Source organism: Anticarsia gemmatalis, chromosome 18 (genome assembly GCF_050436995.1).
Source record: "Anticarsia gemmatalis isolate Benzon Research Colony breed Stoneville strain chromosome 18, ilAntGemm2 primary, whole genome shotgun sequence".
Taxonomy (NCBI): Eukaryota; Metazoa; Arthropoda; class Insecta; order Lepidoptera; family Erebidae; genus Anticarsia; species Anticarsia gemmatalis.
In genome coordinates, this window is record NC_134762.1 from 6,113,600 (window position 1) to 6,141,392 (window position 27,793).

Below are 27,793 nucleotides of genomic sequence, written 5' to 3' on the forward strand. Positions count from 1 at the left end.
TTTAGTGCCAAAAACCACCCAGTGCGATGCCAACCGCCGCGAAGGGTTGACGGAGCGCGCCGAAACCACTACCGCTCCATTTTCCAACATATTTCCCGCGCCTTTTGGCGTGAAATTACAAATAACACGTGTCCTTATGAAGAAAGAAAATTTCGCAAGTTTTCCTTGGGATTTGTTGACCACTTTAGCGAGTTGTCGGGATAATAATTTTTATAAAATATTGAGTGAGTATTTCAAATTAATATCTAACTTTATTCTTATAACAATAAACTTTGATAAAATATTTTTATACAATGTAACGTAATGATATAACTACATAACAGATGAAGGTCAGGTTTGCGGTGGCCATTGTCATGTAGGGGGTGACATAGTGCCTGGCTCTGTGCCAATTTCTTGCACCTTGTCTCGCCTTGTTTGTAAGTGTAGGTAGGCAATTACTTTTCAGTGATAGAGACAAATGGGTTTATAATTTAACGCTTACTAAAATAATTTGAACTTTTAATTATAATACTTCCGTAGTCCATACTCATTACGCAAATGTTTAAATTTCGAGTTGTTTAACTTTAACACAATAAAGGGCAATGAGATTGTCCTAATCAACTGTGCAAATTATTTAGTATTGATGGATCGTTATTGTCACCCGAAATTATTTTCAGATCTTTCATTAAAGGAATCTAAAATCTGAAAACTTATCTGCTATTAGATTAATAACGTGGCCTATGGAATCACTCTTTTGTGGGCCCTACTAGACTTATATTCACTCTTCGGATAGGTTTATTTTCGTATAAATATTTCACAGACAGTGCTTTAATAAATTGCATGACTGCCCAACTGGCAGTTACAATGACAATATTATTAATGACTGCAGTATCTTTTAGCTAACTAGCAACTCGCAATACGTAGTGCCGCGCTTAGGAAACAGAATTTCAGTTAAGCTAATTCGGTAGAATTGAAAATCATTTCGTCGTATAGTCAACTTGTCACAAAAAAACTAAGTACGCGACTATCTAATAGGTAAATTATTTAAACTAATCTCGATTATTAAGTTCGAATAAAAAATATAAAAGTAGATACTCAAATAGAACAAGCGATAGGCGAATATTAAACGATTTTTTGTTCTTAATCTACAATAAATATTTATCAACAAAACCGCCTGAAAGTTGAAATTAATTAAAATAAATCGCACTCGGACTGATAATAACAATATAATTTAATCAATGTTACGAAATTCGTTTTGGTTTATTTCAGTTCAATTAATTTTGACGTCATAGAAGTTAATGGAATATTAAAGATAGATTATGAGTGAATAATTTGATCGTAAATCTTGAATGAAATACGTCGCGACTCTTCGACGCCAAGTCGCGTCAACCGTCGCCTTCAATAACCCACTCCATAGTCACTAGGGGCCTTTAACCCCATACCTCGTGCACTAAATTAACCTATACAACCCGTACAATTTTTCATTTCAAAGAACTATGCCTACCGCATTAATATAAAATGAGATTTCTTTGAAAATGATTGGTTTATTACTTCATGTTGTGCATAAATTTAAGTATAACGTATTTTATTGTCAGTAAAGTTAGTTATTCTTGTGGAAAAGCCTTGTCTTCGAAGTTTTCGTCATTGAAGTAACTCGCTTAAAGCACGGAAGGTTCAGTTATTACTGAGGTAATTCAGACAAAACATTAAAGTTAGATACCTACCAAGTGCCGATTCCGGAATGCGACATTTATTGTCTTCCTCAAATATTTCTTATTGAATTATTTTATTTTGTTGCTTACTTATTGTTTGCTGACGACATTTTTGTATTTTCGTATCAGTAAGGATCAATAGGAATAAAGTCTCTTCCTATCCTTTTCTCGCCGCGTCGTTCGCCTGTTGATTTTTAAGCCTGTCCTTATATATTTTTATATCTGCCACAATGTGTGTATTTAACAATTTTATTAAAGTAAAGTAACATGTAGTAACTATTATAATCATTTCACGTTTTCAGCAATTATTGTATCATATTCCGCCAATGGCATTAAGCTGAAAGATTTAAGCCAAATTCTCCACTTGGTTTTAGTGAACGTATTTCATGACTTTCGATACTTATAGTCCATGAACCGAGCTGAAAAAGCCTCGCCCTTGGCCTTCACACACGCAATATACCTACTTTTTCGTCTACTTTGGGCTTTTTAGTTTGCCAGTCTGGCATAAAATAATCACTTTGTAATTTGAAAAATGCTTGCTGTAATTCATTTTCGTAGGAGAAAGCAGAAGTATTTAAGCACTACTAATATAGTCTCTTTAGGAGGTACTAACTTCTGGTTGAATTAGTTTTTTTGTAGGCCCGTCTTCGCAATTAATAAATCCGTTTAATAAATTGAACTCCATACATACATATGTTGCAGCGCTTACATATAATTTTATTTGTTTACTAGTAAGAATAGAAATTGAAAATGAGAGAGAGAGAGAGAGAGAGAGAGAGAGAGAGAGAGAGAGAGAGAGAGAGAGAGAGAGAGAGAGAGAGACAGAGTTCTTAGTTCCTCTTACTGGTTCTATCTTGACTCTTGTTTCCGGAACAGCGCTTCCGCTTATAATGACAAGCTGATGACATACATTCTGCATACAGTTTTAGGAATAAAATGCTTCTCATAAAAATACTGTTGTACTATTATAATATAATAATACATGTGTTTTAATTGTGACCAATTTAATTAATTTTATCAGAGATCGCTCTAAATACTCGACGCAATGTGACCCACTTCAATAACAATTGAGATGAAAAACTAATGGCTGCAACTTGAATTGTTAATGAAAACATTTAAATGCAATAGTAATACATTGTTGCAATAATATTAAACCAGAGGAAGAAGGAGTTAGTAACTTAGAACTTAAAAATACGGTTTTACTCTTTCTGAATAAGTGTTGGTTAGTTTATCAAGAGAAATAATAACATATTATTTCATACATTCGCTGTCACTTTAACTATCAGACAGGTTATCCTATACTTATCCATGAGCTGTGCAATTGATCCTTAAAATATTAATCAATTTTATATTTAAAAAAGAAAATTTTCTTATTCCTTTTATTGGTCTCGTTCGGAAACAGACCCTTGCGCAACAGTGGGGCAGACATGGAAAAAAATATAGAGCAATAAGTGAATATTAATACAAGTTTATACACTAAAATCAGAAATGTTTATTTGAATAGGAGAAACCGTATGATACTTTAAAACCATGGGTGAATGAAGGAGTAACAAAACAATCATTGCATGTGCTGACTCCCATATCTCCATGGTCACGTATTCCATATCGCGCTCCACAGTTGTTCATTCCCATGAGAATAATTCATAATGTATGACTTTGTATAACGGGTGGTGTGAAGGAAACAGTGGTAAACGTTTCTATTACGCCTATTTCTACTCACCCGAACACTTAAAGTGAGAGAACTTCAATTTAACATAGCGTTAGCCAAGTGACTGAAATGTAAAACCGCTTCTAAAGAATTCAATTCTTAGAGCTGGAAGTGTCATAAGAATTAATTCTATCAGTCAGCCTTCTGACAACACGTATTTCACCGTGGATTGCTTGACGTTTCGGCGCTAAGTAATTGTTTTCTAGTAATAGCAGATAATAAACATGCAACGCAAAAGTTAAAAAACAATGAGGTCATAAGAAATCATAATGTTCCCCTTAATGTGATTAAAAATTGTGTATGTGCGCGTGAAGTTATGACTCTGATTTTCTTTCTCGTTACGGCCCACAAATACCTAGGTGAAGATTTCTTTCTGGATATAATTAGGTACATATTTGTAACATTGTCTAGTATTATCTCATAGAATGAAATGACACTGCACTCTCATTTCATTCATATCTGACTCTACAATCGGTCATTGCACTTTTGATAACTCTTCAATAGTCATTCACTAGTCACTACTAAGGGCTCTTTCAATTTAGACGTTTCGTGTCGTACGGCTGCCGCACGTTAACCGTGCCGCTGGTTATAGCCCGCTGCCGTACCGCTGCGGTACGTTAGCCGTCCGACACCAAACGCCTAAATTGAAAGCGTATCTGACTGCCGTGCGTTTGTATGTTAGTGTTGTGTTATGTTATATTCAATTTCATTTATAAATTCTTCCACGTCTATGGCGATTAACACAGTGCCCCGCATCATGCTGCATAATGCGTGTCGACGCACCTACGCGCGTTCCTGCGGGAGTGCAGATCTGCATCATCGTGCGGGTTTTTTGCGCACTCACGCGCGTAGGTGTGTTTTGTAGATTCACGCACGGCGGCTCTCATTTATTCGCCGTTCTCTGTGGTGGTCGTGCAGTACTGAGCATCACGATAGTCTTGATAATAATCACGCGCGGCACTGCAGGATTCGGTGTGCCATACCTTGCGTCTCGCCTCGCACCTACGCGCGGGGATGCATGTTTCTCCGCGTGTATGCGCGTGATCCGCATGAACGCGCGTGGATGCATTTTCTGTGTGTTAGACTGTGCGTGTTTTCCATACAAACGGAGATACTTACAAGCAACGTTCGAACACACATTCACGCGCTACGCTGCGTGGTGCGGGACAGTGTGTTAAGCGCCTATATCATCCATTTTAAGCAAATAATAAACATGAAAATTCAATGAAATTAGCTGTCACGTTTAGTCACCGCACTATTCAACAGCGAAATGAACACGTGGAGCTTGCGACGTTGCCGTCCTGTCGTCGTGCGTTCTCGGTACCGACACCGCACTGTTGCCGCACCGTGCGATTTGTATGAAAACAAATGACCGTCCGTGCACCGTACGACAAACGCACCGTTTCGGCACTGCTGCGGTCCGACACGATACGGCTAAATTGAAAGAGCCCTAATATCCTGCTGAACGTAAAAAAGGAAAATGTCCTAGGCGAAGGTATCTAGGACTGTTATTTTACTTGTTTTTTGAGTATGTCATCTAAATTCTAATAATAGGTTTCGATACTATAAAGCTCATTAATCTCTAAACAATAAAGACAATTTTTCCTTTCGAGTAAAATCGAAACATGTTTAAAATCTACCCGTGCGGCTTTTACCAGTAGAAAACATTACCTACTTTTCCCCAAAATTGCCCATTACTTTACCAACCCTCCCTGCCACCAAATAAGTTACAAGAAAACTCTTTATAACTGAAAATAGTATTCAGAATAGCATCCTCTATGTGCAATATCTAAGCAGCTGCAACATTCGTAGACACGGTGCGTAAATTTTTGCCAGCTTGCCCAACACGTGATTCTAGACCAGACTGTTGGAATTTCCGTTGCACGATCACATGAGTGTTATGTCATAGAAATATTGTAAGATTAATTCTAATTCTGATCTACCACAATACAATTAATGACGTTTACTTGAGTACTTATTAAAGTAGGTAAAGCGACCAAGAAGAAGTGAACATAAAAAATAACATATCAGCCCAACATGGTTCAACCATATTGAACGACGAATATGAATAAGCTTGTTGTAATCCAGTTGCGACCGTTATAGTTAGCAAAAATATTTTTATTCATTATCGACCAAACAGTTTCCCACTTAGCCATCCTTTACGATACACACTAAAATATATCTTTTTCCAAAAGGTCGTTCGAAACTGAACTGAGTATAGTACCATATTAAACGAGTTAAAAACTTTAAACCTGAAGCTCTTAACTAAAGTAGAAATCACAGTAAGAACTCACTTCAGACAAAGAAGTAATTTCTTTAAAACGTTTCTTCACGGATCGTCGCCCTTGAAAGTGCAGGTCATTCCACATTTCCACCCCTTTCCGTTGAAAAGCTTTGCCAATAAACTGACGTGCACAAAGCCGTTGTCGTCATGAAAGAACACGTTACGAAACTCCTACGTCAAGGTTTCAACTTGTTACGTAACATCACTGCAATTTAAAATGCGTCTATGTCTGAATGAATTTTATACAGACTCAACACCTCAAATCTATAACGCTTATTTTAAAGCAACACGGTTCATATTTCTGTGACAAAATATGTATTATAATAATAGAGTACGATACTGGCAGGTGTAGTTGGCTTGTAACAATATTCTAATTTAACTATAGTCTGGCTGGCCCTTGATCTAAATCGAATTAGCTAATCGCATGTCTAGTCTGTTTTTAGTTGGAAACTGTCTAGCGAAAATATATCGCCCGCTTGAATGGATCCGATCACATGACTTTAAAATGTGATTTTATTTTGGCTCTAATATAAAACTATTGTCATGTAAACATACCTAAAATTTGTATTCTTCAAGACAAATATGCACCTACTTAATTAAGTTTAGTTGTCAACAATAAATAATTCAGATAGTAACATTCCCACATAATTTTTTAATTAGTTACGTAAACGTTCTGTTTAATCCTAGAAATGAGTAGGTACCTCGCTAATTGATTCATTAAGAAACAAGGACATTTTTTCTTGTTATTATACAAAATATGCATTTTACAACATTTCAATATTATGCAAATTCAGTAGTAGGTAATCTACTGATGACTTATGAAAAGACGTGAGTTAAAAAGATTTTAGCGCTTAAATTATAGCTGTAATTAAAGAATTCCGCTCTTGATTACAGTCATTTCTTTGAATCGGTCAATTAGTTAGAAATTTACAAAATGTAAAACTACTATGTTTTCTTGTAATAAGTATACGTCTTTATAAGAAATATATTTGAGATGAAATCAACAACAAATTATTTCGATATTTTACTGAAAGTTCAATGCACCTTATGTTGTAGGAAAATGTGAGCAATATGTGCATAAAAATCACAAACTAGTACTCAAAAATTACAAATTACTTTTCTGCAGTAAAATTTGGCACAGAACGGCTTTTATTTTCCTTTATTTATAAATTAGCACAATCATGGTTGTATTTCTAACAATACTGCGGATACATAGAAACTCAGTTTTCTATTTACTTTCTGAAAATAGTGTACCATTGACAGATAACGTACAAGTAATCTGAAATACGTCGTATTGTTTACCAACGGATAAATATTTACTTATTGGCCAGCTATGTAATACGTAGTTAACTAAGTATTACCAAAGTAGGTTCTACTATGCTTTATTCAAGTGGACATTAAAATTTAAAAGTTTGGGCATATAGTTTTTGATTTTAATAGACGAATTCCCGACTAGAACCTAGAATAGGTTGCTCACTAGCTGGCAGAACTAACATGGATCCTTACCGATTGAATCAGCTCCAAAATATGTAAGGAATTATTGTACCGTTGCACCAAGCTGCCCTAAGTGCAATAAGTTCGGCTGCTATACAGCCGAACTTATTGCACTTACTGCAACGGTAGAACGCGACGCGACTTACCTTATTTATAGAACAAATATAGATTGTTACCCTATTATTCATAAAATATATGAAGTTATGAAAGGCTTACAAAGTGTTTTGTTTCTTTCACTCCTTAGCGAAATGAAAAAGAGAAAACATATTTTAGTAGTGCTTTAACTAAAATAGGTTTATAGTGTGTTTATGAATAAGAGCGTTCATGTTTAAGGTAATCGTTTCCTAATAATTAACCATTAGATAGTCTGCGGATAGAAAAAGCCTGTATTAAACACAAAATGGGTGCGTCAATGGAACTTTGGCTGGCACAGCACAGGCCCGGCCTATTCATAGGAAGTATGCTTTATAGAAAACACCGCAATGCGGTACCACAACGCGTCTCAATCGATGCTCTTTATGTGAAATTAAACTCGATAAAAATATAATCTAAGTATACTATCTATACTAATATTATAAAGCTGAAGAGTTTTTTTGTTTGTTTGTTTAAATGCGCTAATTTATATTTATTATTTTTTTGTTTAAATTCAGGAATTACTGGTGCGATTTGAAAAAATCTTTCAATGTTAGATAGCCTATCTATCGAGGAAGGCTATAGGCTATTTATCATCACGCTAAGACCAATAGGAGCAGAGTACCAGTAAAAATGTAACAAAAACGGGGAAAAAATTCACCCATTCTCTCTAATGTGACGCAAGCGAAGTTGCGCGGGTCAGCTAGTGTAATATAAAGATTCCAGCAGACTTTTTTAAGCTCCGTTACAAACTAAGATCACTTTTATATTTCTTCTCTATCCTTATTGGCAGTAGACGAGGAGACCATTCACGATCGACTTTTTAATGAGTTTCTACATCAAAAAGTTTGCATAGAACAGCTGGCATTGTCAAAATGACTGCGTCAAGTGATAAAATTTGTCAACAAATACAAATTGTATTCAAATACGAATTGTTTATCAAATCTTTGATAATATTTATAATAAGCTAAACTTTTATAAAGTAGAAGCTATACCTCTGACATTGCAGTACCAAACTTGAAGAGTTCTCATGAAAGCAAGGTATCTCGCTACGTTACCTTTGATAGACTTTCCATTGCGCCAAAAACTTTAAATCATAGATATCGCAAGCTAAACGTCCTTAAATCTCACCTAGAAATAAAGTTTGGCAACAAGACTTTGTCGCAAGCATTTGTCTTAAGTACAGTGGTTATCAATGATTTAGTTAAGTCGATAGTGCACTATCTGTGTGCTTTAAAATGTATATAAATTTGTTCAACCATTAAATGTAACAACAAGGGTTTACAGCAATAGAACAGCCTCCGGAAGTACGGAAGAGGATTATGTCAAGCAGTGATTAGAGAAAAGCTGTGAAAAATGATGATGAAGTATTAACTCTAAGTTCTATTTCAGACCGGCTAACTCGAGAATGAAACGCGATGAGTCGGTAAGAAGCCTCAGACAAAGCCGACGTCCGAGCGTAGGGGTAGGACAGACAGGTTACGCCGGTTGGCGACACAATTCGCTTACTATCACCCAGCTCGCACAGAACTCTGCTTACCTCACTGAAAAAGCTCTTGCAGAAAAAACGTAAGTAACTTGACCACTAAGATTATGCATTCATCATGTGTTTTTAATCTACTTCGTTCTGCCCAAATTAGAAGTCCGATTCTCGCACCATGACAACTGTCATAATCAACATCAAATAAAAAAATAAAGATTTGTAAGCCGAAAGTTATTCTACTATTCTGGATGGGGGCGAACCCGAATGACGGATCACGAAAATGTTTTTCTATTATATAATGTAATACATCATTTGCAATATTGTATGAATTGCGTCGACATAAATCAAAATACTACGAGATCCCTTATTATCGTATTGGCCACTAAGCTGTTTGCAAGGGCTAAACTACTATTGATTTCGAAGCGATACATGAAACTGTATTTTATTTAACCGCTGTAGTAACATTTCGATTGTAATTCTTTAATAATGTTTAGGATATACACACATTGATTTAATATATTTTTTTTAGCGAGGAAGAAGCGAGAGGACAGCCGCCTCCAGTTTCTTGGTTTCAATTAGTGAGTATTTTTAATCACTCCGCGACATATTTTTGTTCTATAATTATAATTTACTTCAAAAGTATTAACTAATAGCCCTTTTTCTCGCAATTTTCAAATATTGGCACATGATGTTACGATTTTTCATAAAAGTGACTAGTTAGTAGAAGGACTATGCCGTTTATGTAAAATATCTTATCGCTGATTTAATCAACTCTGAAATGATGGAACTATGGAACAGTTCTTGGTGATAAATCACAAAATTATTTTTTTTCCATTTTTATGTTATTTTTATTGTTCTTTACCATATTTATTATCATTTCTTTCGTAATATCGACAGTATAGGTACGCGAAGCCATGGGAGATCTTCTGTCTAATCCTGGCGGTGATCTCGGCCTCCATCAACGGGCTCTTTGTACCGTTGGGAGTCATCATCTATGGCGAGTTCACCGCTCTACTCATAGACCGAACTGTCATGAACGGGACCTCTTGCGAAACATTAACTATTTCTTTGTTCGGCGGTGGGAAAATACTGTGAGTTGTACTTTTATTTTTAATAATAGGTATATTATTCTTCAATACATTTCCACAGTGGCCACTGGCCAGTTCAATAAGAGAAAATACGTAGGAGTTGTTTAGACGCACTCGCTTTTCCAACACTCAAATAACCTGCTTGAACGATAAATCGACACTGTTGGTTAGATCTGGGTCCAATTTCTCCCTTATTTCCATTCTTTGGATGATTTATTGAGAGACACATGGTCTATTCAGCGTAGGTTATGAACTCCAGACCTCTGCGAGCGTCTGGCAAGCAGATTACAACTTTCGTACGAAAAATAATTGCGTCTTTTTCCTCCAGGACAAATGCATCGAGGGAAGAGAACAGGTTAGCGCTGATTCAGGACTCGCAGGCGTTTGGCATCGGATGTACTGTATTCTCCCTTATACAGTTTGTAGTCGGCGTGATCAGTGTCGACCTCTTTAACTTAATGGCTCTGAAACAGGTATCTCAGTTATGCATAAATATCCGGATGAATGTTGCATTAGTGTTTGTTGATTATATTTAACATATACTCGTCTATCTCATATCGGTTACAGATAGACAGAGTGAAACAAATGTTTCTACGAGCCGTTCTCCGACAAGACATCACTTGGTACGATCTGAACACCTCGATGAACTTTGCTACTAAAGTTTCAGAGTAAGTATTTTATGTTTATTTCCTGTAGACACGGTAGATACCGAAATTAGGTTCGCTTTACAATTTCTGTCGAACTACGTATTTTTTGGAGTCAATTTATTGGTGATCCTGAATAAATAAATAAAAAACTAGTTTAGTACAGAAGTTAAGTGTGACGTACCTATAGCTTATATAAACATGTTACGTATATAACCGTGTTATTGTATGAATAAATGTCAGTATAACCGCAACTCTCGTCTTGATCACTTACATTCCTAAACAACACCTCACATGGCGACCCTGCCGAAAGAGTCGGCCATCCGATCCCCGTCGCGCATTTGACACCGGCTTGCGTTCGTCTGGCGCCATACGTACCATATATGGAGCAAATTTTTTAGAGTATTCGCGTACCAAACCAAGATGCATATTATTATAACGTTGTTGGACTTATTAGCACGTATTTTGGCACAGTCAAGATGGGCAAATCCCAATCTCGAGAGGAGGTAATAATTGCACAAAACGCAGCAGGATCGAATACGGCCACAGTGGATGAATTTCGGTATTACTTCAGTACGACGACAATAATACTGTCGCTTATAGCCTTGGCGATAGGCATCGGGCTGATTTTTGTCGTATTAAGAATGTATAAGAAGTGTCACGGTCGATGGATAAGACAAGAAATATCTCGGCACAATCTACGTAGATCAATTTTTCGGCGTGAGCGTTCGCGAGACCAGAAGGACGACGATATCGAAATATAGCGCTACAAGTAACTTTTCGGCATCACGGATTCGGCGTTCGTATTATCGGTTCGTATTATCATTATAGCAAGTAAAGTGTTAAAGTGGCGGTAAAATGAAAGTTTAACAGTGACTGTGCAGTGAAAAAAAAAATATAATTAGGCGCGATTCGTTTAAAAAAAAATGTAAGTTAATGTATTCTGTTTTCGGTTACTCTGGATTACTATCGTTTGCGGCGTACTGTGTGTATCGAACTATATAGTGGACTTTAAGGCTTATAAAGTATATAATGTGACCAACTATTTACAATATTGACTTCTATAGTGGTAAGTTATGACTGAAATTTTAGAAACCTTATGTAAAGAAATAAAAGAAGTTAGAGTATACTTGATTAAAATTGGTGAAGCTCGTAGAAAAAGGAATATTTTGATAAAAAAGTTAAGCGAGGCGAATGATATTTTTTCTAGGTATCAATCCTGTGTAAATCAGATTAGCAGTGATATTAAGCAAGGTATTATAAAGACTAGTGATACGCCTTTAATTGACAAGTATATAGATTCATTTCAAACTTTATATAGTGAAGTTTTGTCCTTGTGTAAAACTGGTGTACCGGCAGAAATAACCATGTCGACCTTCAACATTAAAGTAGCCTTGAGTTTATTACCACAGATGACAGATGAGGAGGAAAATATACAAAAATTAATTGAGAATATAGAATATTATGCCTCTACCCTTGAGACCGCTGAACATAGTAAGCTCATTGAATTTATATTGAAAAGCAGATTATCGCGATCAGCAAAATTACAGTTGAGTTCTAATTATTCTAAAGCATCTGAGTTAGTTTCTGACATGAAAAACATTTTATTGCCAAAAAAATCTTCAAGTGCTTTGCAAACAAAACTAATTCGTATGAGGCAAAATGAATTAACAGTAAAAGATTTCGGTAAACAAATCTCTGAGTTATTTGTGAACTTAACGATTTCGCAGGCCGATGGTAAATCAAGTAATTATAACTTGTTAAAGCCGATAAATGAACAATTTGCTATAAAGAAATTTGCCGACGGCCTGAGGAATCGACGTTTGAGCACAATAATCGCTTCTCGTAATTTCAGTAGTCTTAAAGACGCGATTCAAGCGGCCCAAGACGAGGAGTTGGAGACAGCTGGAGTGTCAGGAGATATTTTGGGTATGTCAACGTCCAGAGAGCTTAATCATAGATTTTTCAGAAGTAGGGGTCAGAACTTCGCTCATGGTCGCGGAAGATTTAACCAGCGAGCATCGACATGGCATAGAGATACCAGCACGCACCGAGGTGGTGGCAACCAATACCGCGGGAGCTACGTACGACGGGGTCAGCAGCAAGCGTTTACACCCAGACGAAATAATAGAGGTAGGTCTTATTATAATTCTAATTATCAAAGAAAGCAGCACATCAATATGACTACTGAACCAGAACCGACACTGGCATCAAAATCGCCTGAAACTGATTTAAAACATAATAATATGTTTTTTCGAGACTAACGAACAAATTTTATCATGTAGTAGTTCTTATTTTATTCAGCTCACTTCAAACAATTCCGATTACACTTGGTTGCTTGACACCGGCGCTTCAATATCAGCGCTTAAACATAAACATGTCATAGAACACCATATTCCATTTGTTAAACAAAGCTCATACATAAATGGCATTGGCGGCAAAGTAAAAAGTGTAGGATACTGTTACTTGTTTTTATTTGTGGGTGGTCATCGCCTGCGTCATAAATTTTATTTGTTTGACTTCTTACCGATTATGGCGAATGGAATAATTGGAAGCGACTTTTTGACGAAATATAAATCAGTTTTAGATTTTAATAACAACATTTTAACACTTTCGGTAGAAAATGTGCACATCAACATTCCCATATTATTACGTTCTAAAAGTTGGTTAGATATACCACCTAGATGTGAATCAATACACTACATTGAGACTAACTTACAAGGTGAAGGAGTAGTTTGTGCATCTCAAATTGATGACGGAATTTATTTAGCTAGCACCATAGTCAAACCTGTATGCGGTAGAATACCAATAAAAATATTAAATACAACCGAGAATACGTTTAGCTTAAATGAATATAAATTAAATCCCGTTATTCATAACGCTAGTGATTATAACATATGTATTTTTCAGGAAACTAATATAAATGCAGACCGTGTAAAAAGACTATTTTCCCAATTGCAGTTAAATAATTTAAATTTGGAAGAACAAACTTGTATAGAAAACTTATGCGCGAAATATTCTGATATATTTTATTTGGACGGTGATAAATTAACAACGACTAATATTTATGAACACGATATAATATTGAAACAAAACTCGTGTCCTGTGTTTAGTAAGCCCTATAGAATGCCTCATTCTCAGAAAAACGAAATTCAAAGTCAACTTAATAAGATGTTAAAGGACGGTGTTATTGAAAAGTGTAGAAGCGAATGGAGTAGCCCAGTATTACTAGTTCCAAAAAAGGTTAATGCAAATGGATTAAAAAAATGGAGACTAGTGATAGATTATCGGAAATTGAATAACTGCGTAGAAGATGATAAGTTTCCACTCCCTAATATCACTGAAATTCTAGACTCCCTTTCGGGTTGTATTTATTTTAGCCACTTAGATCTCTATCAAGGATTTTACAACGTAAATTTATCGGAAAATAGCAGAAAGTATACTGCGTTTCATGCGGGACAATATCAAATGACTAGGATGCCCATGGGGTTAAAAACAAGTCCAGCAGCCTTTTCGCGTATGATGACGATGGCTATGGCTGGCTTAAATTACGAAAAATGTTTAGTTTACCAGGATGACCTTGTAGCATTTGGACGAAATTTAAATGAAACTGTGAAAAATTTGCAACTTGTGTTTGAAAGAATTCGACAAGTAAATTTAAAGCTTAATCCCGTAAAATGTGAGTTCCTAAAAAAACAGTTATTATATCTCGGCCATATTGTGTCAGGTGACGGTGTTTTACCCTATCCGGATAAGATATTAGTAGTAAAAAATTACCCATGCCCAAGGTCACTTGATGAAGTAAGACGATTTACAGCGTTTGTTAACTATTATCGTAAATTCATACCAGGCTTTGCGGAGAAAGCATTTCCTTTGTACGAACTATGTAAAAAGAACGTACCCTTTGTTTGGGATGTGCGTTGTCAAAATTCTTTTGAAACTCTAAAACAGTGTATTATTTCTCCACCAGTACTACAATATCCAGACTTTTCGGAAACTAACGAGTTCATTGTACAGACGGACGCGTCTGGCAATGCAATAGGTGCTGTTTTATCTAATAGTAATAAAAAACCCATAGCATACGCCAGCAGAACTTTAAACAACGCTGAAAAACGATATCCGACAATAGAAAAAGAATTATTAGCAGTAGTATGGGCTGTCAAATACTTTCGTCCTTATTTATACGGACGTAAGTTCAAAATTTTAACCGATCATAGACCATTAGTTTATCTTTTTAACATGCGTGACCCATCCAGTCGGCTTATGAAATTTCGACTCACATTAGAAGAATATGATTATACGGTAGAATATGTAAAAGGCGCAGACAACGCAGCTGCAGATGCATTGTCTCGCATATCTTTTACATCTGACGAATTAAAAGAGATGAGTGAACCTTTAGTTAGTGTCATGACGAGAGCTCAAACGAGGAAATTACAGAATCTTTCGGATGATATGATTCCTTTAGACCGACGGCCTGATCAACCAGACGTTTTGGGGACACATATTAAACCGAAAGAAGCTGTCGAATTAAGATTTATTGACAAAATTGACTTAGAATATTTGAGAAAAAACAATAAGATAAATAAAGAAAGAAACGCGTTTTGTTTTGTAGAAGATAGATCGACTATTTATATAAATCCAGACTTCCAATCACAAATGACGCGAGCCGCATTCGTGAGGGAGCTGAATGAGTTTTGTAAGGAAATAAACGTTAGTGAAGTTTGTTTTATAAAGAAATATAATAATATATTTGTTGAAAAATTACTAAGTGAAATAAAGCTTTTGAATGGCGTTCGATTGTTTATTTTAAATGACGTACAAAGAATCGACGATAAAGATGATAGGAAGGTGATTCTTAATGACTTCCATCTCTTGCCCACAAGTGGCCACGCGGGCATGAGAAGGATGTTAAATAATATCAAAAAATATTTTTATTGGCCTGGATTAGATCGCGAAGTTAGAGAATTTGTTAGGAAATGTCATAAATGTCAAAAGCAAAAACATGCTCTTAATATAAAAGAACCTATGCATATTACGTCCACAGCAACATCTGCATTTGAAAAAGTTTATTTAGATTTAGTTGGACCTCTAGACAAAGACTGCTATAATCACTGTTACATCTTAACATTGCAGTGTGAATTGAGTAAGTATGTGGTAACTCATCCTTTACAGTCTAAATCAGCAGCAGAAGTAGCAAATGCATTGGTGAATAGCTTCATCCTTCGCTACGGTATACCACAGGTAATTGCTACAGACAGGGGCACGGAGTTCATGTCGTCAGTTTTCAGCGAGGTATGTAAACTCTTAAAAATTACTCACTTAAGTTCCACAGCTTATCACCACCAAAGCATTGGCGCATTGGAAAACTCGCATAAAAACTTAGGTTCGTATTTACGCATCCAAACAGATAACCATCCTGAAGCTTGGAGCGTATGGTTGCCTTATTGGAGTTTTGCATTTAACACAACAGTGCATTCCGAAACAAAATTCACCCCGTATGAATTAGTTTTTGGCAAAATTTGTAACCTTCCGAGTAACTTTAAAAGTAATATAGTAGACCCCATATACAATCACGATAACTATCCATCTGAATTAAAATATCGCTTACAATTGTCACAAAAAGAGGCTCGACAAAATCTACTTAATGGTAAATTCGCTAGGAAAAACATTTATGACAAATATGTCAACCCTATTGTGTATAAACATAATGATTTAATTCTAATAAAGAATGAGAATGTAAACAAGTTAGACAGTCTTTATTCTGGACCTTATGTTGTTGTTAAGGATATGTCTCCAAATGTACAGATATTAAAAAATGGCAAATTAGATATCGTGCATAAAAATCGAACTAAATTGTATATTCCTGATGATTTTAGCCCATGACTTTGTACAAGATTTTTTATTTTATTGTTACGCTAGTACTCTTAAACTTAAATTTATCTTTGCTAAACTTTTTATTTTATTGTCATTTTATCCATTTTTTTTTATATCTTTTTATTGTCATTTTATTTTGTGTATTGCAAAAAAAAAGTGAAATTGTACTTATCACTTTTTTTTTTCTGTTTATGATGGGCGTGTGACGTACCTATAGCTTATATAAACATGTTACGTATATAACCGTGTTATTGTATGAATAAATGTCAGTATAACCGCAACTCTCGTCTTGATCACTTACATTCCTAAACAACACCTCACATAAGCTTAAAATTTTTCTATTGTAAAGTGACATCGAGAAGTACCGTGAAGGGATCGCGGAAAAAGTGCCCATCTTCATCTACCTATTGATGTCGTTTGTAACGGCAGTCATCATCTCCTTCTGCTACGGCTGGGAGTTGACACTGGTCATCCTGTCGTGTACTCCAGTCATCATAGCCACTACTGCTGTCGTGGCCAAGGTAGGATACAGTTAACAAACTTTGACATGCGCCATACGCCGGTGATATGAAAAAGCGGAGTCTAGATTCTTGGAAAGATGTTTCTGGAAAGAAAATGTTCCAGTGGTTAGAATGTTTATTATTATTTATTGTTTGTAAAGACAGCTTTTAAAATGCTGAATACTGAAATGTTGAATCTGAAGTGACTTACGTGAATCTCAAAACAATGTGTATCACTACTATCTCATTCTTCCTTAAAATGATGTTTTGACAGTTATCACTTGGAGATCCCATTTATTTATCACCGAGCCGGTACCTTATATTCGTATTCTACTTCAAGGTACAAGCATCTCTAACAACACAAGAGCTACAAGCTTACAGTGTGGCTGGCGTTGTTGCGGAGGAAGTGCTCTCTGCTATACGTACTGTCGTTGCTTTTGGTGGAGAGAGGAAAGAAATAGAAAGGTAAACACAAAGGCTAAAAGATCAAAACAAAAGGCAATTACTTCTAGCTTTTTGAATGATATATCGTGATTAATATCAGCTAGTGTTATTGAGGCTCTAGAGTTCAATTAACGAAATATTTTAATGATGTCTTGGCTAGGGGTCCTATACTGATAGAATCCTTCTAATCTGTGATTAGCTATCTTAATCTTCTTATCTATCTCTAGATACTCTGCGCGCTTGGAGCCGGCAAAAGGGATGGGAACAAAGAAAGGCATATTCTCTGGTGTTGGCAGTGGTATCATGTGGTTCATTATCTACGCCACGTACGCGCTCGCCTTCTGGTACGGCGTGGGATTGATCCTTGACAGCAGAGGGGAAGAAAAACCTATGTACAATGCAGCTGTTCTTATGATTGTAAGTGGATAATGAAGACTACAGTCTCGTAACTTCCTTAAAGTGGAAGAAGTCCCTTTAATCTGGTGATTAAATACTCCATGCATAACATAGTTAAAGAAAAAATTGCGTTGAATTAGTCTTAAACTTTTTAATGCTCGTTTCGCCTGTTAAGTATATAATTGTATATCTGTCTATTTATCGCTCTTTATGCAGGATACAGGTAGTCTCCGTAAAAAAATATCAATAGTATTTTTTCTTACACGCCCTTTGCATAATTTCTGTATCAGATTTTTTTCCTTCTAGATATTCTTCAGTGTACTCCAAGGGGCTCAAAACGTAGGTCTGACAGCTCCCCACATGGAAGCCATAGCAACAGCTCGAGCTTCAGCCGCGTCTATCTTTACAGTCATTGACCGCAAGCCAGTCATCGACAGTTTCTCTACGGAAGGAGAAACACCATTACTCGAAGGAGACATAGAATTTACAGATGTTTTCTTCAGGTATCCGGCGAGATCTGACGTTCAGGTAGGTCAATGTTTTAGATACGGATTTATAAGATAATATGTAACCTTCTTTCTTAAACGTAAAAAAACGGTCTATAAAATAGGAGAACGGGCATGGACTTTGAAGCCATTCAAGTAAACTTTGTTGGTATTTCATGCCGTGGACGTTAGTATAATCTAAGTAATTCTTCCAGGTCTTAAATGGTATAAATCTAAAGATCCCACGGAACGACACAATAGCACTGGTAGGTCCGAGTGGCTGTGGCAAGTCTACAGTGCTACAACTGATTCAAAGGCTTTACGATCCTGATGCTGGCAGTGTGAAGGCTTCCGGCAATGACTTGAGAAACATCAACGTGAGACATTTAAGGAACCACATCGCCGTCGTCGGTCAAGAGCCTGTACTCTTCGCGGGAACTATCAAGGAAAATATTAGGTGAGTTATGAAGGCTATCTGTGAGTTAACTTATCATATTATAATACTAGCTGACCCGGCGAACTTCGTACCGCCTAAAATATGCAAAATTAAATGTCTATTTTTCAATATTTTTGAGAGACTTTCTTAATATTTTTTTCTATGAGAACCTTTTCCTAATAATAACAAATACAACACAAAAAGAATTAGTAAAATCGGTCCAGCCATTCACGCGTGATGCCGTGACCAAGGAAAACGTGTTTCATTTTTATATATATATGTAGATAGCTTTATAATGCGAAATTAACTTGCCCACTAAGAGCGAAATTTTTCATAGCGCATTCATTCATTGTTGACCTGGCCTTGCTTCTAATGTTGACAGGTATATGTCCTCATACAATGCACTGCGGATGTTTATAGGATCTACACAAAAGTTAATTATGGTTTTCATATCTAATGAATCGTGGTTTTCAGAATGAGCAACCCAGCATGTTCGGACGCTGAAATCTTCACAGCGGCAAGGCAGGCCCATTGTCACGAGTTTATCAATAATCTACCTGAGGTTTGTACTAGAAACTTGAATTTGATACCTTGAATTTTTGTCACATAACAATCAGTTAGTCTCCTTAAAGACTTAACTCAGTCAGACTTAGTCCAATGTTTCTTGTGGGCAATAAATTGATGTCCGAACAATCACACGACTGTGTGACTATCTGAAAATTACTCTTGAAGATTTGCAGTATTTTGTTTTAAAAGTATCATTAAACTTTTATGCAGGGCTACGACACGATGATCGGTGAGAGAGGTGCCCAATTATCTGGAGGTCAGAAACAACGGATAGCCATCGCAAGAGCTCTGGTAAGAAAGCCGAAAATCCTGCTACTGGACGAGGCCACCTCTGCCCTAGACTCGCAGAATGAAGCGAAGGTACAGAGGGCTCTGGACGCCGCGGCACACGGCCGGACCACCGTCATGGTGAGCCACAGGTACATATAAGATAGCAGGGAAAAGATCAGCTCTATCCGTAAGAAAAAATGTATACTGATGAAAATGAAAAACGTTTATTTAGGTACAAAATACAACAGGTTACAATGAGATCAGGTCGCATAATGCTAGTAAATTGTTCCTGGTATAAAACTACGGACAGTTATGAATGATAGACAGTTAAAAACTAATACACATAAAAAAATCATCAGATGATTAAATTAAATCGTTTGGTAACATGACCACACATCAATACTACAATGTATTTTGACTCTGAAGTCGTAAACAAACTTCATGCCAAAAACAGATCGCTTAACGACATTGAACTACTGTTAGTGTAGTGTGACTATTATCTATACTCTATACTAATATTATAAAGCTGAAGAGTTTGTTTGTTTGTTTGTTTGTTTGTTTGTTTGTTTGTTTGTTGGAACGCGCTAATCTCAGGAACTACTGGTCCGATTTGAAAAAATCTTTCAGTGTTAGATAGCCCATTTATCGAGAAAGGCTATAGGCTATATATCATCACGCTACGACCAATAGGAGCAGAGCTGCAGTAAAAATGTTACAAAAACGGTGAAAATTTTGATTCATTCTCTCTTATGTGACGCAAGCGAAGTTGCGCGGGTCAGCTATCTAAGATATAATAATTTGATAGGTTGGCAACAGTACTGAACGCGAACCGCATTGTATTTATTGACAAAGGCGAGGTGATCGAAGAGGGTACCCATGAGGAACTGCTTGCCAAGAAGGGACGGTATTACCATCTCGTCCTAGAAAATGAAGCCAGCCTGGAAACTGAGAATACTGCTAATGCGCCGTTGCGGAAACGTAAGAAAATCAATATCATTAATTCCTTATTTTATCATACAGATAAAAAAAACATTTTAAATCACTTCATTTTACGAAAGCAACTAAGGCTGAGTACCTAGTTCTCATATTTTAATTAGTTACTTTAAGCTTAATATCTTACTAAATTCATTAAAAATCTAAAGTTTGGTAACAACATTATATTATTTTCTACATGCTACCGGTTAGGTCCCAATTAATGTTATTTATAAATGTTGTCATGTTTTTTATAGTCCAATAATGTGCAGCAACGGAAGTGATTCATTTTTTTCCTCTTCATATAGAGGCGAGACTCCAAAGGCCGAAATTGACAAAACTATCATCAGAAGAATCAATGAAGAGTGTAGACAGAGACAGCGTATCAAGCTCAGAAACTGAAAGTTTGGAAGAAGAGAAAGAGGAAGAAGAGTTTCACCCGACTACATGGCAGATCCTCAAGTTATGTGAGCCGGAGAAATGGCTGATGGTGGCAGGAGTTGGTGCTGCCGTCTGTGTGGGGTCTTCCTTCCCTATGTTCGCTGTGCTCTTCGGTGAGACCTATGGGGTATGTAGAAGTTGTTTAGGAAAAAGGCAACAAAAATAGTTCTCCAGTAGAAGTTATTAAAGGTGGAAAGTTCCAGAATCCGTAGTCAGGTATAAAATTCGAATAGTGTACTGAAATTATAAAAAGATTTTGTTAACATATTATGTCTTGCTTAATCTCTGTTCAAAAATGTATAAATAAATAACCTTAAGATGCAGTTGACCAATCCACTTTTTCAACGAATATAGAAGTTAGTCACTAAAATTACTTTTCTGTTTCCAGTTACTAGAACATCCAGACTCAGATTGGGTCCGTGGGGAGACGAATATGATCGCTATACTGTTTCTGATTGTCGGTGTTATTACTGGCGTCGGTATCTTCTTCCAAATCTTCATATTCAACTTGACTGGAGTTCGACTTACAGCTAGACTTAGGTAAGTGTCGAATACCTAACAATAACCCATTAGCCATGAGCGCAATTTAAAGGATTGTGCGTCATAAAAATTCTTCAAATGTATACCTTAAATAGCTACTTACACTTTTACCTTTAAATAGGACTTATAAAATGCTGAAAGGAATATTCTTTTAAGTTATAATTAATAACATGTTTTATTGTAGAGTGGCAGCATTCAGGACTATGCTCTCGCAAGAAATCGGTTGGTTTGACGACCCTCAGAACGGAGTTGGTGCCTTGTCTGCACGACTGGCTGCTGATGCTGCGGCTGTGCAAGGCGTAAGTAATTTAATCTACCTTATCTTTCTATATGACCAAATTGAAAAAAATAGTCAACACTAGACGGGTTGGCCTTAAAAATGCCGTATTTGTTCATCTAAGTACATTGCAGAGGGCTTAAAATGAGAAAAATTGGTGCTCCAGAAAAGTGGAAATGCCATATTTTCTCGAAAATATTTACAACTTCCAATAAAATCGAGGGACAGACATGCTATCAAAAACTAGTCAAATCATAAATAGCTTACTTAAGCAACAACTGTATAACACAATACATTTTTTTTCAGGCCACTGGAACTAGGATAGGAGCGCTAATGCAAGCCACAGCCACGATCTTACTGGGCATCATTCTCTCAATGTACTTCACTTGGAAGATGACGCTGGTCTCCTTGATATCAGTGCCCTTGGTCATGGGAGCAGTGGTGCTTGAAGGCAGGGTCCTCTCTGTCGGCCTGGCCCTCGTTAGAGAAGTGTCATACAAAGCAACCACGATAGCCACTGAAGCCATCTCGAATATCAAGACAGTTTGTGCTTTCTGTAAGTTAACCATAAAATTATCATTATTTCGCAGCAGTGGCTACTGTAAGCCAGTTGTGTTTTGTTTCTGATCCGATTCTGATCGGTCGGTTGGATCTGAGCATTTAAATTTCCAGTATGTGAGAAAAACACATCACAAGCACTAGTAAGAATTACTTACCCAGTACCCAAAGTAATCGGAAACTTAAAAATCGACTTTCCTAATCTTTTGTAGAAACATCGGCAATAGATCCTATTTTACTGAATTTTAGCAGACGCCTTAGTTGCCTACCTATTCTATAAACATTTATTCTTCCAGGTGGTGAAGGCGAAGTACTTCGTAGATACCAGGATGCTTTCCAAGCAGGACGGTTGGCTGCTCGCAAGAGCTTGCGGTATCGCGGTATGGTGTTCTCGTTCGGTCAAACCGCGCCTGTAGCTGGGTATGCGCTCTCGCTGTGGTACGGCGGCGTGCTTGTTGCCAACCAGGAGATACCCTACAAAAGTGTTATCAAGTAAGTACCCTTTAGCCATTTAGCTGCTTGCTTGCATTACTAAAAATACAAGCCGATCTAGTATTTATTGGCTATGGTGTAACACCCTCATATCTCCTCCTGCCTCCTGGAGAAACCATTTACTTGCATAAATACACTTTCAGACCTGTAAAACCCTTCCCATAAGTAACAGTAGTCAGAAGCTTGAAAGTCTGACAACCGGTCTTACCGAAGGGTATCGTGTTATAACCCAGGTAACTGGGTTGTGGAGGTCAGATAGGCAGTCGCTCCATATAAAATACTGATATTCAGCTGCATCCGGTGAGACTGGAAGCCGACTCCAACGTAGTTTGGAAGAAAGGCTTAACAAAGTATGACATGTTACTTAGTTGGCTAATCGATAAAACATTTGCTTTGTGTACAGAGTATCGGAGGCGCTGATCTTTGGTGCCTGGATGATGGGTCAGGCACTAGCGTTTGCTCCTAACTTCGGCGCGGCGGTGTCAGCCGCTGGTCGTGTTATGACGCTGCTGGAGCGAAAACCGAAGGTCACCAGCACCGCTTGTCCTGCTGTTGCTGAAAACTACGTCAGTATTTACCTACAGTATTTTAAATAAGTCATTTGTCTAGAGCAACATCAATAAAGGAGCTAGAAAACAAGGCCAGAACCAGACTAGAATGCGGCTGGGTGGCTTTAACCTTACCAAAAGCATTACTTGTCTTAAGCATTTTTCAGTCCATTCGTGATTAACTGTTACATATGCTCTTCATTCAAGCTGCGTCGTACTACTGATGCTAGTCTAACTAAGTTATTCAGGGTTGAAGTCTGGCACCACAGTTATAATCTGAGCTAGAACTTATTCACATTTTTTTGTCATTTCATTTCATTTTAAAGGAGCTCATTACACAACAATAATGACTAACTAAGAGATATTAATTACTGTCTATGCAGGTCACTCAAGGCAAGATCCAGTACAAAGACGTGAAATTCCGTTACCCAACTCGTCGTGAAGCTGAAATATTGCGAGGTCTATCGTTAGAGATCCCGAGTGGCAAGCGCGTGGCATTCGTCGGACCCAGTGGCTGCGGCAAATCGACACTGATACAGCTGCTACAACGACTGTATGATCCTGATGAAGGCACTGTGGTAAGTCATATTAGATTTAAGTGTTTTTGTATAAAACGAGAAGTATAAAGAAGGTTACGGGCTGTTACGGCAACTTCTCTATGTGAAATCGGTTGGCAGCCAGACTAAAGCGGCTAGTCACCTGAAGAAAACGTCTCATTATTTAAAGTGTCAACCCAGTGTAGCCAAGTCGACGTATTTAACAAAAATTTGGTTCATTTCGAAAAATAAACACTCGTAAATTACAACGAACAGGATAATTGCACTATTTATTAGTTGCACCCAGTAGCTTACCTATGTGCAGCGATTGCGTAGTCATCAGCGCGCACCTGTACTGACCAATTTCATAGTTAACTTATGGATTACATATGTTTTTCATTATAACTCGAACACGCAAAATCCTTCCAAATTCTTTTATGAGGACAATTATATTTCCACTTCTATTCCAGTACATGGACGACTACAACGTGCAAAGTGAGATGCGCCTGAGCACGTTGCGCGGCAACCTCGGCATCGTATCACAAGAGCCGGTGTTGTTCGACCGCACGATACGAGAGAACATCGCGTACGGTGATAACACGCGTCAAGTCAATATTGAGGAGATCGTGTCTGCGGCCAAACAGGCTAATGTGCATCAGTTTATTGCTGCGTTGCCTAATGTAAGTCTTACTTACAGATTGTTGTATTGTATTATAGTGTCAGGTATCGCTAGAAAGTGATTAATACGCCTATTCTAATGATCTAATGACCTGAAGTAAAATCCTGAGCCTATGTCAAAAAACCATCTTTAAACAAGATCCTAGGTGGTTAAGAAAAATAGAGCTATTCAAATCGTTTCTTGATTCTAATAATATTTCAAGGCGTAGGTACACGTTGGCAAAATGTTCTGGTAGTACTTAAGACTACATACGCTAAGCTTTTCTATGATTCAGGCATATGAGACCCGTATCGGAGCCCGCGCATCCCAGCTGTCTGGCGGCCAGAAACAAAGGATAGCTATTGCACGAGCTCTCGTCAGAAATCCAAGGATTCTGCTCCTCGATGAAGCCACTTCAGCTCTTGATACACACAGCGAAAAGGTACCTCCCTTTCTACTTTATTACAGTCGTTTAAAATCGCAGTGAAATGCCTATTCTTATAAAACTTTTAGTTCTGAAAAATTTTTGTTATACGACTATGTTTTGAAGAATAAACCAAGAATAATATTTCACCTCAATCTCTTTATCATCAAATAAATTTATTCGAGGCTTTTATTTAGCTATAACAGATTTTCCCTTCTGTGAAATTTTATTTTCGATTTACAGTTCCTTGCCAAGGGAAAAAGTGACCCGTTACTGAAAAACACAGATTTTTTATATTTTTATTTCCTTACAGGTGGTTCAAGAAGCATTAGACAGAGCAAGTCAAGGCCGCACATGTTTGATCATAGCCCACCGTCTCGCGACCATCCAGAACGCCGACATGATAGTGGTCATCAACAAGGGAGTAGTCGCCGAGTTAGGCACGCACAAAGAGCTCATCAACCTTAAAGGAATATACGCCAAGTTGTATCAACTACAGTGCGGTTTTGCGGAAGAAACTGAAGAGGAGGCTCCACCAGCCTCCGCGCCTCCTGCATCCTAGACAAGATTTAACTCAATGAAATATGTAACTGTAGCTACCGGTCTCTTTTTCATATTTTCAGATAGGGATAAAGCAAGTGCTTGGCTAGGCGTAAGCTGAGATACGTAGCTATATTTTGAAAGCATCTTGTTAATATGTTGTCCTATTGGTCTTTTATCATTCGAAGAAAAAATAACGATTTATTATCAGGATCTGTTATCTAGAATTATTCCTATCTGGAGATATGGTATTGGGTTCGGCGCACTCCAGACTACTTAGCAGCTCTTCCTATTTAAGCTATAGCACATTACAGACTCTATTTCTTGTTATTGAATGCCGGAAGACCTGAAGTATGCTTGTCTGGAGCAAAGCAACATCAAATGAAATTATAAAAAATCAAACACTCTATTTCGTTGATCGTAAAACTTATAGATATAAATAAGAAAATGAAAAGGGGAAACGTTATTTATTGATTAAAATAGAAAAATACCCTATTAAGATAAAGTTTACTATTATAAGAATATTTATTTATATCCCTGACGTCGCTGAGAACACAAATATTTTTAAGACGAATTTTAAAACTTCACACTTTTAGATATATTGCAAAATACCTACCACCTTTAGTATTCATTGTATCCACTACCGATACCTGTATACCTAGTATAAGTACCTAGTTTTAGCCCTTATACATTCCTCCTGAATCCATGACATTCCCTGTCCACACCCCAAACATTCCCTTAAAAGACACCTTTGATTTACCTACACCCTATTGTATATTAGTTTTAGTACCTAGAATCTAAGTTTACCACATTTTAACTAACATAATTTGATATCACGTTATGAAACAAAGACCTAGCGGTGATTCCTGTTGGTGAAATATGACATGTGTTTGTGCGTATACGGGCGTATACGTATGAACGAATACGTGTACGCACGTGTACGCTAAAATTATTAACTTAATACGTTACACGTAAAAACCAAGCGAATACGCAATATACCCATCAAGATACTGCCTTGTCATGATGTTTGAATGAGAAATTTGAACGGACATCGTTTCAGCACTTCATAATAATAATGTCCTTTCACTGCCAACAATGACAAAATAAATTACTTATACCTAGTTCGATATAAACCTTTTACCTTCTTTTTCACTACTAATCATGAGAATTATTTATTAAATCATGGTACATTAACCAAGCTGCCTATTAATTGTCTATGCATGTGCATGTCTTGCTTAATCGTTAATGTGTAAAGTATGTAAGTTATGTAGATATGCCATACCTAATTGTATATTGTGAACCCACGAAACAATTTCTGATGCGAACTGGCCATAATAAGAAGACCCACACCCGCACGATATTAATTTCTAATAGCAAAAAAAAAGAGATTAAAATTAAATTAAAATATTTTTTCTTTAGTGTTTTCAATAGTAATTTCTAAAAAAGTTATCAGCGCCCCAAGCGTATTTTGCAAGAACTATTTATTTCCAAGTGATTTTTAATGTCAATCACCTGCTACTCAATAAAACCGAGTGTAGTAAATCATGCTACTGGATCTAGGTATTTCTTGATTGTTATTAGAAACAGCGTAAAAATCGTTTATTTCAGTCCTCCACGTTTGCGCCTTTTCCGCATCAACTAGCGTTGAAACTTTATAATCCATTTTATATTATAACTTGTTAATGCAAGCTTTGCCTTCAATGGTGCCTTCATAATAGCAGTAAATAGTATATATATATCATCAAATAATTTTTAATAATAAATATATATCAATCTATAACTAATTAATAAAGCACTACTAATCGCTTCAGTATTGTACAGCATCTATATTAGCATTTCTAGAGTAGGTATTCATCAAATTGCGCTCAAGTGTAGTAGTGTATCTTCATGTGATCAAAATGATATTTTTATACCATGATACGATGTATAGTTTACTAATTATGTAATATAACGAAGTGTATGATGTACAAACATGTAATAAACTGTGTAAATTATTGTTGAGTTTTATTTTATGGTTTTTTCATCTCCAACGGCCTTTAGCAAAAATATTTGTAGTATTGATTTCATCAGCGATTCTGCCAGAAAACCAAATCTGAACAGATATAATAACAATATTAGTTCAAAACAGAATGCAGGTGATATATTCTTGTATATTAATTTAAGCTCTCATCATAGAAATATATTAAATGTTCGTGCATTTAGCGTAAACTAATTACCATCTATGCAAAGCCGAAATCTTAAGCAGCCTGTAAAGTTTTATTATCATAGTCCCTAGTCCGCAAACTGGGCCGCGATTTTACGTGTAACAACT

The 27,793-nt window shown here is 36.7% G+C and overlaps 1 protein-coding gene across 2 annotated transcripts; it reads left to right on the forward strand.

The window, feature by feature from the left end:
• The first annotated feature begins 33 nt into the window (after positions 1 to 33).
• LOC142980722 (multidrug resistance protein homolog 49-like) lies at positions 34 to 27,767 on the forward strand. Of its 2 annotated transcripts, XM_076126280.1 has the most exons (24): positions 34 to 224; positions 8,702 to 8,878; positions 9,322 to 9,370; positions 9,690 to 9,883; positions 10,209 to 10,353; positions 10,448 to 10,548; positions 16,748 to 16,919; positions 17,239 to 17,363; positions 17,570 to 17,759; positions 18,045 to 18,266; positions 18,439 to 18,680; positions 19,134 to 19,221; positions 19,437 to 19,645; positions 20,302 to 20,474; positions 20,777 to 21,036; positions 21,298 to 21,449; positions 21,634 to 21,748; positions 22,033 to 22,282; positions 22,581 to 22,776; positions 23,180 to 23,342; positions 23,708 to 23,902; positions 24,331 to 24,540; positions 24,814 to 24,960; positions 25,256 to 27,767. In XM_076126280.1, exons 2-24 carry the CDS (start codon positions 8,718 to 8,720, stop codon positions 25,502 to 25,504), a joined length of 4,008 nt encoding a protein of 1,335 aa, XP_075982395.1. In that variant the 5' UTR covers positions 34 to 224; positions 8,702 to 8,717; the 3' UTR covers positions 25,505 to 27,767. The 2 variants fall into 2 exon arrangements, with proteins under 2 accessions (XP_075982395.1, XP_075982396.1); XM_076126281.1 differs by lacking the exons at positions 34 to 224; positions 8,702 to 8,878 and having other exon boundaries at positions 9,695 to 9,883.
• The last annotated feature ends 26 nt before the right edge of the window (positions 27,768 to 27,793 follow it).

Coding starts and splice junctions, on each gene's coding strand:
- LOC142980722 (XM_076126280.1), top strand. CDS start 8,718: ATGAAACGCGATGAGTCGGTAAGAAGCCTCAGACAAAGCCGACGTCCG. Junction 19,222..19,436: donor TTATCAATAATCTACCTGAG/GTTTGTACTAGA, acceptor ACTTTTATGCAG/GGCTACGACACGATGATCGG. Junction 21,037..21,297: donor TCTTCGGTGAGACCTATGGG/GTATGTAGAAGT, acceptor TTCTGTTTCCAG/TTACTAGAACATCCAGACTC.